The 17,491-nt window shown below is 31.0% G+C and overlaps 3 protein-coding genes across 3 annotated transcripts; 2 read left to right on the top strand and 1 right to left on the bottom strand.

The window, feature by feature from the left end:
- Positions 1-283: 283 nt before the first annotated feature.
- On the top strand, positions 284-2,521 carry LOC124931448 (AP-2 complex subunit sigma). Its single transcript, XM_047471914.1, has 6 exons — positions 284-426; positions 509-607; positions 688-738; positions 1,005-1,178; positions 1,817-1,876; positions 2,304-2,521. The coding sequence occupies exons 1-6, from the start codon at positions 424-426 to the stop codon at positions 2,343-2,345; spliced, it is 429 nt and encodes a 142-aa protein (XP_047327870.1). The 5' UTR covers positions 284-423; the 3' UTR covers positions 2,346-2,521.
- A 3,368-nt stretch (positions 2,522-5,889) lies between these two features.
- Positions 5,890-8,176, bottom strand: LOC124928938 (tubulin beta-7 chain-like). Its single transcript, XM_047469192.1, has 3 exons — positions 7,656-8,176; positions 6,798-7,067; positions 5,890-6,719 (listed from the first exon to the last, which is right to left on the bottom strand). Exons 1-3 carry the CDS (start codon positions 8,062-8,064, stop codon positions 6,037-6,039), a joined length of 1,362 nt encoding a protein of 453 aa, XP_047325148.1. The 5' UTR covers positions 8,065-8,176; the 3' UTR covers positions 5,890-6,036.
- Positions 8,177-13,763: 5,587 nt separating this feature from the next.
- On the top strand, positions 13,764-14,897 carry LOC124928593. Its single transcript, XM_047468832.1, has 2 exons — positions 13,764-13,788; positions 14,324-14,897. The coding sequence occupies exons 1-2, from the start codon at positions 13,785-13,787 to the stop codon at positions 14,737-14,739; spliced, it is 420 nt and encodes a 139-aa protein (XP_047324788.1). The 5' UTR covers positions 13,764-13,784; the 3' UTR covers positions 14,740-14,897.
- The last annotated feature ends 2,594 nt before the right edge of the window (positions 14,898-17,491 follow it).

Genomic DNA, 17,491 nt, shown 5'->3' with positions numbered 1-17,491 from the left:
AGAAAAATTACCTAATATTAAATATCAAATTCAGAAAGAAAAAAAAATTGTAAATTGTAAGGATTTTATAAGTTAATCATATTTTAATATAAATTTGTTTATTTTTTATAACTTTTGAGACACTTATTAACAAATGTAATCTAAGTTTTAAAAGTTAACACAAAAACATCATTTTTTTTTTTTTTTTGTAAATATCAAATTTATTTGTATTAAAATTTAAAATTTACATTTTCAAATGTAAATAACCACATTTTTTATAATAAATTTGTTTTATTTTTACAAGTCAAGTTACACAGTTTGCTTACAAATATATGGCCCCAAAATATGACAAAATATCGATGAGGTTCGATCGAGCTGGCGATTCTTCATCAACAACAGCAGCTGTGATCTTTGTTTCTGATTCGAATTTCAATCTTCTCGAACATGGTATGCTTCCCCAATTCACACAGGAAATGAAAATTGCTTTCTTGATTGAGTTTGGGTTTTAAACTTGTTTGATTCTTGCCAGATCCGATTCATATTGCTCCAGAATAGGCAGGGGAAGACTCGTCTAGCTAAGTATTACGTTCCCCTCGAGGAATCTGAGAAACACAAGGTCGAATACGAGGTCAGACATCAACTCCAATGCTTTCTTTTCGCAAATTCTCTCTAGGGTTTTGAAACCCAACACTTTTCATTTATTTGCAGGTTCATAGGTTGGTTGTCAATAGAGATCCCAAGTTCACCAACTTCGTTGAGGTAAATCTTTTGAATCATCTGTGTATGTAATTGAAATTCGGATTACCTTTCATATTCACATTTGACATAGTAGATTGTATAGACTCAAATCTAAGCAATTCATTTGCTCCAAGTTGAATTGCAAGCTAGCCCAATACTATGAACAGGTTGCACATTCAAATTTTTCATTAATTGGTCACCAAGAAGGTTTGAAATGGAATGGAGATTCAATTTTTTGCGGGTTTCAAAAGTGGATTGGTTACATGTTTACTTCACTTTCTTTGCAGTTCCGTACCCACAAGGTAATCTATAGGCGATATGCTGGGTTGTTCTTCTCACTGTGTGTTGATATAACCGACAACGAATTGGCTTATTTAGAAAGCATACACTTGTTTGTGGAGATTTTAGATCATTTTTTCAGCAATGTGTGTGAGCTGGATCTGGTATTCAACTTCCACAAGGTTTGTTCTCTATATTATTGATTGTTTTCATCTGTTTTTGGATTGTAAGAAAAATTAGTAAAAAGTCGGGTTGTTGCCATTCGCTCTACTTCTTTAGAAAATAACTCTTAGATTCTTATAATCTGAACAGTGAAATCTTTACCAAACATACTTGAATCCATAATTAGGTGCACAGTTTCTGTGAAGATCAAACGGCTTAGGTCTTTCACGCCCTATATGAATAGCTTCTTGAGTGTTATTGAGTTGTGTCTTCTAAACATCTCCCTTTTAGCACGATGAGATGTGCAAGTATTGAGATAAGCTGTTTAACCGAAATTTGTCAATTTACTATAACACAGGAACTGGCATGTGTGTCTGGGCTTAATGTTTTATGATAATTCAACACTAACAACTGTTACTGGATATACTTTGTCCTTTTCTTTATTATGCAAATAATTCAAGAGTAAGATGCTAGATGAGAAACATGACTACTGAGAAAAAGATTATCTCATTTTACAAAACTTCTTAGAATACTAGTAAGAAGCATAACTGATGTTCATTGGGTCTGCATTCTGGATATTACACACAATTAGCAAGTTTCTTTTTTGCAATATCTGGTAGCTAATGTTTTCCTTTTCTCGTTATGTTGTTTGTCCTAGGTATATTTGATCCTAGATGAGTTCATCCTAGCAGGGGAGCTGCAAGAAACAAGCAAAAAGGTCAAATATGTCGAGCCTATTTGAAAACTGATATATTTACACAATCACGATCTCTTTGAAAAATCATCAAAATTAAAATTGAGAGTAGTTTCTTTCGTTTGTTATAATATTATTTTTGGATGTTGATCCGATTATAGTGTTATTTCATTTGGAGTGTAAATTATTTTCTGGATAATGATCCAAATTATGGTATTATATTTTTTTCAGGATCATGATATAAATTATTTTCAAATTCATTGTGATTTTGACAAAATGTAGATTTCTTTAGTCGGGCATACCAAAACAGCTTGGACCCTTTTTCATCACTATGTAGTTTCTAGCATTATATTAGGACAAACCTTTTCACTGTTCATCTCTATCTTCATCATATTCCTAGTTCGTCAAAGATTTGAATGTTACTAATAAAATTTGAAATTTCAATACGCAGGCGATTATAGAAAGAATGGGGGAACTTGAAAAGCAAGAGTGAAGATATTTGTGTTTCTATGCAATCGGGTTTTTCATTTATTGAAAATTCAGCTCATCGCGGAAGTCCTTGTTCAAAACTTTGAATATGAGAGGCATTATTCTCTTAGTAAAAAACTGTTTGTAATCAACTGTTGTTTTAATACATCTCCAGGATAAGAAATGCTTCTTTTCTGATTATGATTTCAGGTCACTCATATCTAAATACTAAGTTGATGAAAGCTTATTTACTTCAATTTTCCCAAAGTGGGTATTTTGTGTACCTTCTTAATGTGTGAATATCAACTGACACCTAGGGCATGCATATATATTCCAAATGCATACACAAAATTGTTGATTGGTTGAACTATGACAACCCACTTGGATTAATGGGTTTGTATTTTGAGGTCTTGTATTCAAATTCCCAAATGCATACACAAAATTGTTGATAGGTTGAACTGTGACAACTCACTTGGATTAATGGGTTGCTATTTTCAGATGAAAATATGTAAAAAAAATTAATTTACCAAGTTCATATTTTGAATTGATATTTTATTTTTTTAAATTAGAAAGGTAAGACGTGTAACCAATTACATGTAGATATATATTTATTTATTTTTAATAATAATCAAAATTTAAAGAAAAAAAATTGACATTTGAGCTGTTATAATAGGGTGATTCAAACTAAACTAATATTTTAATAAAATATATAATTTATATTCAAATTGTTGTTTTATGATATATTATTTTTCAAATATATGAATTAAAATTGAATTACAATTTTATAGATTTTTTAAACGTAAGAATTGAGTTGTAATTTAATGGTTATTTTGTGAAATTGAAATTAAAATTCTATATATTTATATATAATTTATTTAAATCAAATTAAAAATGAAAGTTTAATTCCACTTGTTCATTCATAATTTATCATTACATTTTTTAATCTCTCTCAAAAAAAAAAATGCGAGTCCACTTTACTTTCATTTTTAGATCCATCCCTAAGTCAGCCTATGTCGAACACAAAACTTATCAAGAAACTCATGAATTTGATTGAAAAAATTATAAAGGTTCAGATAAGAGATAGTAGAGAAACAAACTGAAAAAAAAAATAATTGAAAAGTGAAGACTATGTAGTCAATGGTCATCTTCTCTTTTTATTATGGAATTTTATTTTTATTAATTGGTATATAAATAAAATAACAATTCTTAAATTTTATCGATCTATTAAAATATTAAAATATTATTTATTTTATTTATATATATCAATACATTTTAAGTTTTAAAAATAAAAAACATTATCATATTCTTAAAACCATCACAAATAATCTTTTTAAATAACCTAACCAACAAGGCCTGAATTATTCTTGAAGATAATTAATTTTAAGATAAGATACTTTCATCAAATTGACATTATAAACTCTAACTCTTATTAAATCCCATATTTTTTTAAACCAAAATCCATTCACCAACTCAATACCTTGATACATTAAGTTTCTTATATTTTTCTTAATCCCTTTTTATTAACATATTCAATTCACCTAATTAATGTATGCTCTCACCTTTATGTACATTGCACATTTCCAAAAATAACATAAAAACAAGACCACACTAACTTTGTTTGTTCATCTTTTTAGGCTGACAAATAATTATGGAAACACATCTGGAGGAATGATTAAATGCCTAATTAAAGTTAAAAGTGTCCATATTTATAGAAAGCATTCAAGAATGACTTGACCATCAAGTAGAGTATGTTTAGGAGAATAATGATTGATTATCAAATGTTTGGCTATGCATAAAAAAATAAATAACTTAACATAAATCTGATTTAGACCTTATTCTATTAATTTTTAAAAATTATATTTATAATTAAAATCCATTTCATCCACTTTTATTAAACATTGTCACTAGTTGATTAACTAAAATACACCTTATTAAAAAAATAAATATTTTATTATTAAATATTAATATCTTTTAAATTTTTTTATCAAAAATAAATTACAATTTTAAAATAACCACCGATCAATATTTTTTTTAATAATTTGTGAATTATTTTAAGTGGTTTATTTGATCGTCTTTTATCGATAAAATCATCTGCAATCGTTAAATTAGTGACATTAATCTTTTAATATTGAATCAAAATTAATTTAAAATAAAAATTATTAATAATATTTATTTATTTTAAATTATTTATAGTTCATCACCAAAATAAGTAAGTCTTAATAAATACCTTAAAATTAGGGTTTTGGTTATAATCATCACCAAAAATGATTAGGCTTTTTTGTAGGAAAAAAACAGTGTTCTAAATGATGGTTCGGGTAGTCTCGCTTATACACTAGGACTAGGACGGTTAGTTAATTATTTAATTATTTATTATTTTTAATTAATTAATTTTTAATATTAATATATATATATATATTTAATAAAAATTATTTAACTTCCAGTTCTTCACTATTTATTTAGCATTACTATTTACGTTTCACTTCATGTCTCTCTTCATTTCTCGTTGGGTCATCTACCTCTTCTTCCGATAAGATTAATTATGTTTATAGTATTATTTTTATTAAATGTTATTATGTTAGATAAATTATAAATATTAATTTCGACTTTTCATAAAATGATAATTATATAATATATTTATTATATTTAAATTTTGTTTATGCTTATATAATATTTCAACCATGCACCGCGAGACAGTAAGCAGTCACTTACCGTCTTGTTACCGCCTACCGTCATTTAGAACATTGAAAAAAATATATTACAATTATTGACATCGTTTTTTTAACATATAAGTACGGTTCAGTTGATTATTTGATTTAAACCGTTCAAATTTTCAATCTACTATAAGTAAGAATGACAATGAGACGGTTCGGAACAAAAAATATATTTATCATTCCCACACCATAATACACTGTTTATATTCTCTAATATATATAATAAAATTATATAAATAATTTTTTATAATATAATAAATAAATAAATTAGTAATTTTATATTCTTAATTATAATTATAGTGTTTGATACCGAATCAAAATGAGATCGGAACAGAGACAAATATCATCCCGTCCCATTCTTAATCAAACCGAAAAAAATCTTCGTCCCATTCTTAATCAAACCGAAAAAAACCTTCAGTTATCTTGAGACTACTTTAAATTGTTATTAAACTTGTTATAATATAGCAAGAAATTGTTTTGTTTTTATAGTACTTTTCAATTGTCTCTTTAAACATAATGTTTTTTTCTTTTTGTATTTTGAAGAATTATTTCAGAATGTATGGATGAAGAATGGGGTGCACAATATTGTTTGCCTCGAAGAGTTTGAATATCTAAAAAAATTATCAAACCAAACAATATAAAAAGGCCTGGTTTATAAGATTTTATGACCAAATTTAAATTTATCAAAAAAAACACAACCGAACACCATAATAAATCAAAAAAGGTAATATCAACTTCCAAATAAATTCTTAATATTTTATTTTATTTATGTTGGTAAAATTATAATTTCTTGTTCTTGTAGCTTCAATTCTGACATTTCAAACAATTCTTCTTAAAACAAATAAAGCAATATTAAAAAAAATACAAAGAGTACATTTTATAAAAAAAACAAATCATCATGCAATTTTAATAGCAATAGGTATTAAAATGAAAACATATCCAAATCCAACACTGAAATAAAACAAAATAAAACATAACTGACCTGTTCTTACCCGACCCGACCCTTTAGTTATGATATTCCTCCTCTTCACCTTCTTCTTCCTCCCCTTCATACTCCTCATCGGCAGTAGCATCCTGATACTGTTGATACTCCGCCACCAAATCATTCATATTACTTTCCGCCTCGGTGAACTCCATTTCATCCATTCCTTCACCGGTATACCAATGCAAAAACGCCTTCCTCCTAAACATAGCCGTGAATTGCTCGCTAACTCTCCTAAACATCTCCTGAATCGAAGTCGAGTTCCCAATGAATGTCGACGACATCTTCAGCCCAGTCGGGGGAATGTCACATACACTTGACTTCACATTGTTTGGTATCCATTCAACAAAGTAGGACGAGTTCTTGTTTTGGACATTGATCATTTGTTCGTCAACTTCTTTCGTGCTCATCTTTCCTCTGAACATGGCCGAGGCGGTTAGGTAACGGCCGTGGCGAGGGTCAGCAGCACACATCATGTTCTTCGAGTCCCACATTTGTTGGGTTAGTTCTGGGACGGTTAGGGAGACGTAGTTTTGGGAACCACGGGAGGTTAAGGGTGCGAAACCAACCATGAAGAAATGGAGACGCGGGAATGGGATTAAGTTAACAGCGAGTTTTCTTAGGTCGGAGTTTAGTTGACCAGGGAATCTTAAACAGCAGGTTACTCCACTCATTGTTGCGGAAATCAGATGGTTCAAATCACCAACTACACAAACAACATAACAAAAACATTAAACAATCTTGAAAATTCTGATTATTTGAAAAAAAGTAAATTGAAACTTACAAGTAGGATTGCTGAGTTTCAATGTTCTGAAACAAATGTCATAGAGGGCTTCATTGTCGAGTACCATACACTCATCAGCATTTTCTACTAACTGGTGAACGGAGAGTGTTGCGTTATAGGGTTCAACCACGGTGTCGGAGACCTTTGGAGATGGGAAAACGGAGAATGTAAGCATCATCCTGTCTGGGTATTCCTCCCTTACCTTCGATATCAAGAGTGTTCCCATTCCAGACCCTGTGCCTCCTCCTAGAGAATGACAAACCTGGAAACCTACATCACAGATAAAGAATAATCAACATTAGATACATTTCAGATCTCTTTAAGGGGAACCTTCTCCTGTTTTTGGATCAAGAATAGATCTGATATTGCATTTTCTAGTATATCAAGGGAAAAGAAGGTCCTACTTATCAGCATATAAACAAACTAGGTTTAGAAAGGCAAATAGAATAAGTGCTTTTTGGATCTATAGCAGTTATCAGGGTAAAGATCGTGGTGTAACCGTCCACATCAAAGAGATGGCATCATGAGTATCTTGTAATATTACAGAAACAGTGGATTAATCTACAAATTACTGTAATAAGATCTTCACAATCAAAATCGTGTAAAATCAAACAATGTATCTATTAATCTACAGATCTGATGAGCCAAAGCAGTTGATTAAAGTTAAGTAATGTATATGTAACCGTCAACATCAAGGAGATGGAATCATGAGTACCTTGTAATATTACATAAACAGGATTATAACAAGATCTTCACAATCGAAATCGAGTAAAACGAAACGATGTATCTACTAATCTACAGATCCGATAAAGTAATGTATACGTGCTTTTATAAAGTAGAAAATGCGAATGAAATTACCTTGCAGACAGTCACAGTTCTCAGCCTCCTTTCGAACAACATCAAGAACAGAATCGATCAACTCAGCGCCTTCAGTGTAGTGACCTTTGGCCCAGTTGTTTCCGGCACCGGACTGACCAAAAACAAAGTTATCAGGACGGAAGATCTGTCCAAAAGGACCAGATCTGATACTATCCATAGTACCAGGTTCCAGATCCATAAGAACAGCGCGAGGGACGTAACGACCGCCGGAAGCTTCATTGAAGTAAACATTGATTCTGTCTAGCTGGATATCAGAAGTTTCTCCAGCAGGAGCACCTTTGTACTTACCGGTTGAATCGATACCGTGTTCATCGCAGATAACCTCCCAGAACTTGGAACCGATCTGGTTACCGCATTGTCCACCTTGAACGTGTAGGATTTCCCTCATTTCTTCTCTAGAGAGTTAGATTGGATTGGATTTGAAGAGAGAGAGAGATGATGCTTTGAATGAGAGAAGAAAGAGAGAGAGATTGATATAATGGGGGTGCAGAGGCGGGAGGTTGAATTAGCAGAGAGGTGCCATGTGACAAGAAGGTAAATAAAGAGACGCCGTAACTGCTCTTATTAGGTTAATATAACTCGGTTGGGACCCACTGTCCGGCCATTTTCTCTAGCCGGCAGATTTTAGATTTTACTTCTTACCGCGGGCGGTTTTGCTAATTTCAAATGTTTTCAAACCTATATTTTATTTTTATTTTATTTCTTTTTAAATGTTATATATTTGTAATAAAAAAATATGTATAAAACAATAAATATACAATAAAAAAAACACTTGAATATCCTATTATTTTTTGTTTAAAAAATCCTAAAAAAAGTATTTGTGTTTATTTTCAACCAAAATTCTAGTGATCGGAGTTAACGTGATATTTTAAGAAAATAGTGATTTAGGTGAATCGGTAAGCATTAGTTTCGATCGGAGACGTTACTTTTGAAATCGGAGACGTTACTCGTAAGTTTGTGTTACCTTTTCACTGAATAATTTTTTGAATGTTTTCATTGGTGACGATCTAACAATTCTAAATTATCATTCATTGTATGTATACTTTATATCATATAGAAGTTATTGGAATTGGAACTATATGCACTAATACGATTAAGATTAGTGATAAAGGGAGAGAATAGAGAGAAATTTTTATATTTTTTTGTGCCAAGTTATTCTCTATTCCAGATTTTCTCTTTATCCTTTCTCATACGATTAAATATGAAATTTATATTAACCTAGATCTTTGATTCATTTGAATGTGTAGTTTTTTGCCATTAGATTCATATTAAGTTGTTTTCTTATCTGTTTACTTTACTAGACAATAATAGTTCTTCATTGAAGTCTCAAAAATAACAAATGAACACATAGAGTCTGATATTCGGTGAAGAACTTATGTTTAAATCATTGTTCTTGATAATCTAAATTTTTCCTGGTTAATGAAGGAAATGAATTTTGTGTCCTTAACGCTTTTGATAGTGTTCCTTTTTGTGTTTGATAAACATCTTCAACCACATTTCCCCCTATATTTGAAACTGCACTATTATTTTCCGACAACGGAGAATTTTTTATCTGTGAATTATCCCCAAGAACCAATAGATTAGACTCCATGTTGACATGTCAGCGTCGGTCACAGAAAATTTGGTCGGAGATAAACACATTTACTTTTGGGAATATTTTTTAAACAAGGGTATAAACACTAAAAATCTACGTACCCGATTTATAAATTTATAAATAATTATTTTGATTTTTTTAATAAATAAAATTAAATTAATCAAAACAAAGGCCCAAAACATGATTAAATAATTAATTTGATTAATTATTGTGATAATTAAATCCTAACTAATTAAGGATAATGCTCAAGAAAAATAAATAAAATAATTTGGGATGAATGTTGTGCGCATCTTATCTCAAATTAATTTTAGAAAAATAAAAGGGAATTAAAATAAATAATTTATGATACATGTTGTATCCATTTTATCCTGAAATAAAATATTTATTAAACCCAAAATATTAAATAATAATAATAATTGAAAAAATATATGTCATATTTATTAAAAATATTTTGTATATTTTTAAGATTGAAAACAAAGTCAAAAAGGTTAAAAAAAATCGATTTCAATCAAACCTTAAAGGCTGAAAATGGTCTGATATCCAGTAAACTCATAAGAATCGATGTAGCAGAAGCCTTAGCCATCAAATAGGCGCTGAAAATCATCTAACGCCTATGAGTTGTCTGCGTCGCCCGCTGCAACGGAAGGAAAGTGCTTATGCGCCGCACATGATCAACTAATGTGCGCCTCTGCGACAGAACTTAGACATAATGATAATGGAGCATCCCGCATTCAGATTACGCCCAAAACGATGTCGTTTTTTCATGTGTTGTCTTCTTCCTCGTGGAGACGGTCGGGATAAGAACAACAACCATCTTTAATTTCTCTAAGATGAAACTTTGTCGCTTCTTCACCTTTTGATTTCGTTCAAAAGATGAAATGGTCACCCTACTCTGGTGATCATTTCCCCTATATATAGGCACATCATTGATGCTTATACCGGAAATTGGCCGGAGAATGGCCAAAAGACCATTAATGGTCTTTTGACTATATGGAATCCACTTTATCGATGAATCGACGATGGGAGGCTATAAATAGCATCATGGTTGAATGACACTTTAGGATGAAGCTCATAGTGATCCTGAGAGCTTTGTGAAGTTTACCATGTCTTTGGGTCAAAGATCCGTGCCTTAAATAAAACTGCAAAACCTATAGTTTTGATGTTTTTGAGGACCGAGCGACTTAGCCCTAACTTAGCTAGGACCGAGGAAAGTTAGCCCACAACTAACTTAGGATCGAGTGTTCTTCACACTTATTACCGACAAAATTAGCTTGAGGCTAATCTTGGACCGAGAATTCTCGAACCTAGACCGGTGATTTCCACACCCCGACCGAGGATTTCAGCACCCTAGCCGAGGGACATCTACACCCGACCGAAGATTTTAGCACCTCGACCAAGGGGCTTTAACACCCTGACCGAGAATCCCCTAACCCCGACCGAGGGGTTTTTGACCCAGGACCAAGAGTTTTAGTCCCGACCGATGAAAATCGTACCCAAGATCGAGAGCACCGGTCCTAAGGTCCGTTTGGTTCTAGTTTCAAAATTCCAAATTTTATTTTTGTAATTTTGGGATATCAAATCATTTTCTAAAAATCTCAAAAAAAGAAAAGAAAATGATTTTAAAATATTCTTATAATACTTTCATAAAAAGTATTTTGATAAGGACTCGTTAAAATTTATTCATAAACTCTAATGTTTTTAATATTTTTGTTCTTCTAGTATATTTCTCTCTAGTCATCATCATCAGCTATAGGTATCAGTATTTAAATATTATTGTTACAATTTTAAATACGCAAAAAAGTTGTGCATGCATAGGACCGGAAGAATAATTAGTTAAAATAAAACGTTATACAACCAATTTTTAAAAAGCCAAGATTTTATACTGTATAGATCGTTTTTATAACGGGTACGAAGAATTAAGCGCGAAAGTTTTTTCTCGATTATCACCAAACTACGAACCAAAAAGAAACTATAGTTAAAAATACGTTTGTACACGTATACTTTTATTGGTTTTAAACTGAAAATCAATACGACTCTTTATCAAATTAATAATCTTTTAAATTAATTATTTTTAATTAATTTGAAAAAACATATGGCTAAAGATCAAATTTTAATTAATTATTTTAAATCTAAAAGATTATTTGAAATTTGATTATAAATTAATTTTAAAATGTCATGATATTTTATCTAAATCTTTTAAAAAATATTTTATGCTAAAAAAAATTGACACACAAATCGAGGTTGAAATTTCTCGAATCTTAAATTATTGTAAGACAAAGGTTTTGTGGGGTTATAACGGTACAGTATCTATTTTCTAAAACATAGTACTCAAAAAATAATTCCCTCAAAAAAATAACACATAATTAATGAGATTCGATGAATAATATTTAGGCCATATTATAAAAAAAAAAAAAAAAATCGCTCATTCTATATATATTTCATTAAACAGTGGTACAAGTAACCATAACTTAAAGATCTCTCTATTTATATATAAGTTAACATTAAATTAGAATATTTAAATTGATCTTAAACCTTAAGTGCGTTAAAGTTCATTATAACATAAATTCTTAGCAAAAATTAGATTAAATATATATATAATTCTTATCTAGATCTCTTTAAATTTTAGTATTTTATCATAATAATTATACAATTATAATATTTGTATAATCACTTTATATATATAACAAAATGAGTGTATTTAGTAAAGATGTAGATTAGGACAATTACAATAAGAAATTAAATTTCAAATTTGAATATTAAAGCAAATGTATATATATTGAATTTCACTTAAATTAGGTAAGACTGTAAGAGTAAATAAATAAATGTCTTAAAAAGTATAATTATATATTTTTTTTCTAATTAAACATAACAATTCAATTATAATTCAATATAAATTCATAATAAAATTATAATTAAAATTTTAACTTCAATTCTAATTTTACTAAATCACAAAATTAATAATTTTTTAAACTACTAGAATAGTTGAGTGACAATAATATTATATTGAAAGGGAATACTTAAGTACTGATTTTATTATATTTAAAATAAAAAATAATATTAATAACTTATTATAAAATATAAATTATTCAGATTTATCATACATCCTCTTTATTATATTTGAAATTTACTCACTTATTTACTCATTAATTAATCATATTTATCTTCTTAATAAATGTATTTTATTAATTATATATCTATTCACACATTTATCCATGAATTTTCTTTATATTCTTTCATCACAATATTAATATTTTAAAAACAACTTATTTTTAGTACAACTTAATAGCGATCAATCATATTGTTTGATTTATACTTAAAGATAAATATTCGGTCTTAATAGACTACTTTATACACTATCACAATTGAATTACTTATCTATATATAGAGATATTATGTTTATTTGCTAAAAAAATTATTTCTTTTTTAAAAAGTTATAAGGAATGCTCGATCAGGAATGGGAAAGTCATAGTTACCTAGTATCAATAATTGGTTAGTTAGAAATTGAAAAATATTGATAAAAAAGAAATGCAAAAAGCACTTAATTAAATGAACTTATGAAGGATTAAGAAGGCATAATTACAAGGAGATAATTATTTTTTTTATTAAAATTAAATCATAATATATATATATATATATATATATATATATATATATATTAATTTGAATAAAGTCCTTTCTTCTGATTAAAAATGTTTAATTTTACATCTATAAATATTTAAATCAATTTGAATTTTAAATATTATTTCATTCAATTGACCTAAGAGACCACTATCTTCACAATTCAAAAAAATTTATTGCATTCAATATTATAAAATATCTTGTTAAGTTTTCAAATAAAAAATTGTTTATAATTCAAATAAAATCAACGCATTAAATGTTAAGTTTAAATTTATTTTATATCTCCTCTCAATAATGTTATGTTTTATTATTATTCAGTTCTTAAGTTATATAAATAATTTGAAATTATATATATATATATGATTTATATAATTTAATTAAATTTATTAATTTAAAATTTTAACAAATTAATAATTGATAAAAAAAAAATATATATTAATATATGTGAAATTAAATAATTTTAAAAAATATGATCATTTTTGTAATTTTTTAATTTCAAGTATATATAGTGAGAGACTATTTAAGTTTTCATATAAAAGTTGGGGGAAATTGACTCAAATGTTTCATAACCCTCGAAATTTCTCAAATTGTCAAAATCATAAAATATTGCCCAAATGGGTCTCCCAGACGAAAATACTCCTGATTTTTCTTCGCGTAACAGTTAACCCTTCGCGTAACCAGTTCACTTCGCGTAAGGGTTCGCGTAACACGTTCTATAAAAGGATTTTTTTTCATTTTTTTATCTTCTTTCTCTCTCTCTTTCGCGTAAGCCCTTTTCTTCTTCTTCAATCTCTTTGTTGCTCCATCCAGTTTGTATTCCTCTCAATTCCGGTCAACTCCCTCGCCACCGTCGTTCCCTACATGTTTGGCAGTTTCCCGATTTACAGGTTTTGAAAATGGGTATGTCAATGTTCATTTTTATGTAATGTTTGTCATATTAGGTTAGAAATGGTGAAAATACGTTATTCTCAAACTCTTATAGCTTTTCATATTAGTATCCTTCTGTTTTTCTCATCGCAAATTGACTCATTACGCGAAGGGAATCATTACGCGAAGGGAATTAATGGCTCACTCACAAATTCTAACTGTTTCATATTTTTAAGTATTGAGATTAACAATCAACAGAGCTTTTGAATGAAAGAGTATATATATACAGTTTGTGATTTTGCATATACATGGATGATAAGATCATGAATAAGTGGAGTTGTAAGTATAATTCCCTTGCATTTGGATGCAAAGTTACAGCAAACTTATAATTTCAGTTAGGGTTTAATGCTCACTCTCATTAGTCTTCGCGTAATAGTTTATACATAAACAGAAACAGCAATTAATGGACTTTGATGCATAATGCTCCTCAATTGTCTAGCTCAATTTCAGCTGTTATTAACTTTCGCGTAATAATTTTTATTTGACCTTGTACTGTTTCCAATTGCAGCGGAAATAGCTGAAGTGTTTGTTATGTTTAAAGGAGAGTGGAAAATTACTGATGGTGCTAGTTCTTTTGTTGCAAACTCATCCAAAGCTGAAGTTGTAGCTCAAGTTGAATCAAATTCATGCAAATACATGATGGTATCCCAAAATACTACATATGCAGAATTACTTGATATCATCTATGATGCTCTTGTAGTGTACAAATCTAGGTATGATCTAGTTCTTCAAGTGAAGTATAATGTTCCCGGTATGCAAAATCCTCCTACTGTTGTTATCAATCAAGATAAAGATGTGATGTACTATTTATTACGGTTGATTTCGGGTCGCACTCCACCTCCATCACCACTGTTTGTCTCTTTATTAGACAAGTCACCAAGTCAAGAGCTGATACCACTTCAGCAGGATGTGTTTGAAAGTTAGAATGATGAGCACTGGGTTACTAACTGGATTATTAGTAATGTTAATGCAGCAGAAGCACATACACCCATTAGCAGGAAAACTCGATCATCAAGACGTACTCCTTCGACTGATCCATCATCAATTCCTACTCCTACGACTGATCGATAATCAATTCCTACTCTTACGACTGATAGATCATCGATTCATCCTTCGACTGAGCGATCATTCGCACTTTCAAAGACATTAACTTGGGAAACACAATTGGAAGTCGGTGCTTTGTTTGAGAATAAAAAAAGAACTTCAATTGAGATTGTATAAACATGCTATGTCTAATCATTTTGAATTCAAAGTGGCGATGTCAAAAAAACATGTCTGGTATGTGAAATGTATGGATGAGTAATGCAAGTGGAAATTGCGTGCTGTGAAAGGTAAGTTATCGGAGATGTTTGAGATTCGTGTATTTGAACAATTTCACACATGCTCCATTCTGACGAGGCAAGAGAAAAAGATGCAAACACAATCCTGGGTTATTGGGGAGTGCATGAAGAGTAAGTACATGGACCATCACCATGACCACTTGCCCAAGAAAATCATGGAAGACATGCAGACCATTTATGGGATCAATGTGACTTATAATAAGGCTTGGAAGGCCAGGGAAAGTGCCTTAATGGCGGTGCGAGGAACTGTAGAGGATTCATATGGAAAATTGTCATCATACCTGTACATGTTGGAGAAGAAGAATACGGGCACCATAACAGACATCCAAACGGATGAGCACAGTCACTTCAGGTATATGTTTATGTCCCTAGGGGTCTCTATTAGGGGTTTCAAACGCTGTTGTCGTCCGGTGTTATGCGTCGATGTCAGTTTTCTGAAGCACAAAGTCGGTGGTCAGCTATTGGTGGCGATAACTTTGGATGCGAATGAGCAATTATATCCTGTTGCTTTCGGCGTAGTTGATTCGGAGAATAATAACTCATGGACATATTTCATGCGAAAATTAAGAGAAGCAATTGGCGAAGTCCCAGATCTCGTATTTGTATCCGATAGACAGCAAAGCATTGCCAATTCCCTGTCTGCCATCTTTCCAGAAGTACATCACGGTGCATGCACATACCAAATCAAGATGAATATTATGGAAAAATACAAAACTGATAAATGTCACGCTGAGCTTGATTTGTCTTCTCATGTGTACACTATCTCAAACTTCAACAGACATTTTGAGAGGATCAAGGTTAAAGACCAAAGGGTTGTCGCGTATTTGGAAGAAATTGGGTTCGAGAGATGGACTAGAGCTTTTTTCCCCGGCAAACGATACAATCAACTCACAAGCAATTATGTCAAGAGCTTTAACAGTCAGAGCCGAAATTCCAGAAAGTATCCCATAACAACATTGGCTGATTATTTAAGATACACAATACAACAATGGTGACATAGTAGAAGAGAAAGAGCATCAAACCACGAAGAACGTTTTTCTCCATATTATAATAAGTTATTATGTGACCAATTCGAAAAGGCCAGATTTTATAACGTTAGTCCGATTAGCAGATTCGAGTTTTATGTGCAAGACAGTGAGTCCAATTTTGTAGTCCACTTGAAAAATTGGACATGCACTTGTTGAGTGTTTGCAGTATACGGTCTTCCTTGTACGCATGCTCTGGCTGCTGCCCGTCACCAGAATTTGGATCCCTATGATTACTGCTCAATTTATTACTCATCCGAATCGCGGTTAAATTCATATGCAGAAACTTGTTATCCAGTTTTGAACGAAGATGGTTGTGATATTCTAAAGGATATCAAACAACGTGTGCCTATAACCACCTGTTATTGTTCTTCCTGTTTGATTTGTAGATTAAGATCCTTGGGCAGAAATGCTCATTTGGTGGTGTTCTTGTCACAAATGGGGCTAAGCCTCTTATGACTTCGTACGTCCACACTTGGAAGGAAAGTGCGAAGCCAATAACATTATAGGCCAACGTATCAGTTCTTCCTTTGTCATCCTTCTTCATCTTCTTCATCTTCTTCATCTTATTTGAATATGAATTATAGTAGTAATTCATATCCTTGTTAAGGCCCTTCAGGATGGCCCTAAAGGACACCTTACCCCAAGGAAACCGGAGGAAGGCTTCAAGATCATCCACCATTCGAAGTATTCTTACGGTCACCAGCCTCCTCGGGTCAAAAGTGAATAGGGACTAACAAACCAAGCATACCAGCCCCATCTTGAAAGTGTCCTCCTTATCAGAGCATCCGAGAAATGTTTCTTGGAAATCACTATATCTAACAGAAGAAGATGCAGCGAAATATTTCATCAGCAAGGTTGGAAGAGGTCCGTTGCATTCCTCCTCCTCCTCCTCATCATCAAAAGTAGGGAATTCACCAAAATTGAGGCATGTGATAAGAGCATACTCCTTCATGCCGAAGGAGATGTCTTTACTATTGACCCTGAAGTTCATCCGGTTCAAGTTCAAGTCACAACTTGTTTTCCTTAGCAGCATTTGGTGAATAATGGTTCCAGAGAACTGCAAGCTTGGGGCTTTCAATAAGAATTCAAATTGCGTTTTCAAAACCTTCTTCATCAGCACAAGACTCTTAAATTTCTCAACAATCTTGGAAATTGTTAGGGTGGATTTCCAAGTAACCTACCAGGAAAATCATTCACTGTTGTAGCCATCTTCTGAAAAGGAACAACCAGACTATTATTACAACATATAAGATTATTATACCAATTAATTTTGTAACGTTTCATATATAAATATCACAACATATAAGA

This window comes from Impatiens glandulifera, chromosome 3 (genome assembly GCF_907164915.1).
Source record: "Impatiens glandulifera chromosome 3, dImpGla2.1, whole genome shotgun sequence".
Lineage (NCBI taxonomy): Eukaryota > Viridiplantae > Streptophyta > Magnoliopsida > Ericales > Balsaminaceae > Impatiens > Impatiens glandulifera.
Note: the sequence above shows the minus strand (reverse complement) of the source record. Positions and strands in the feature narration are given on the sequence as shown.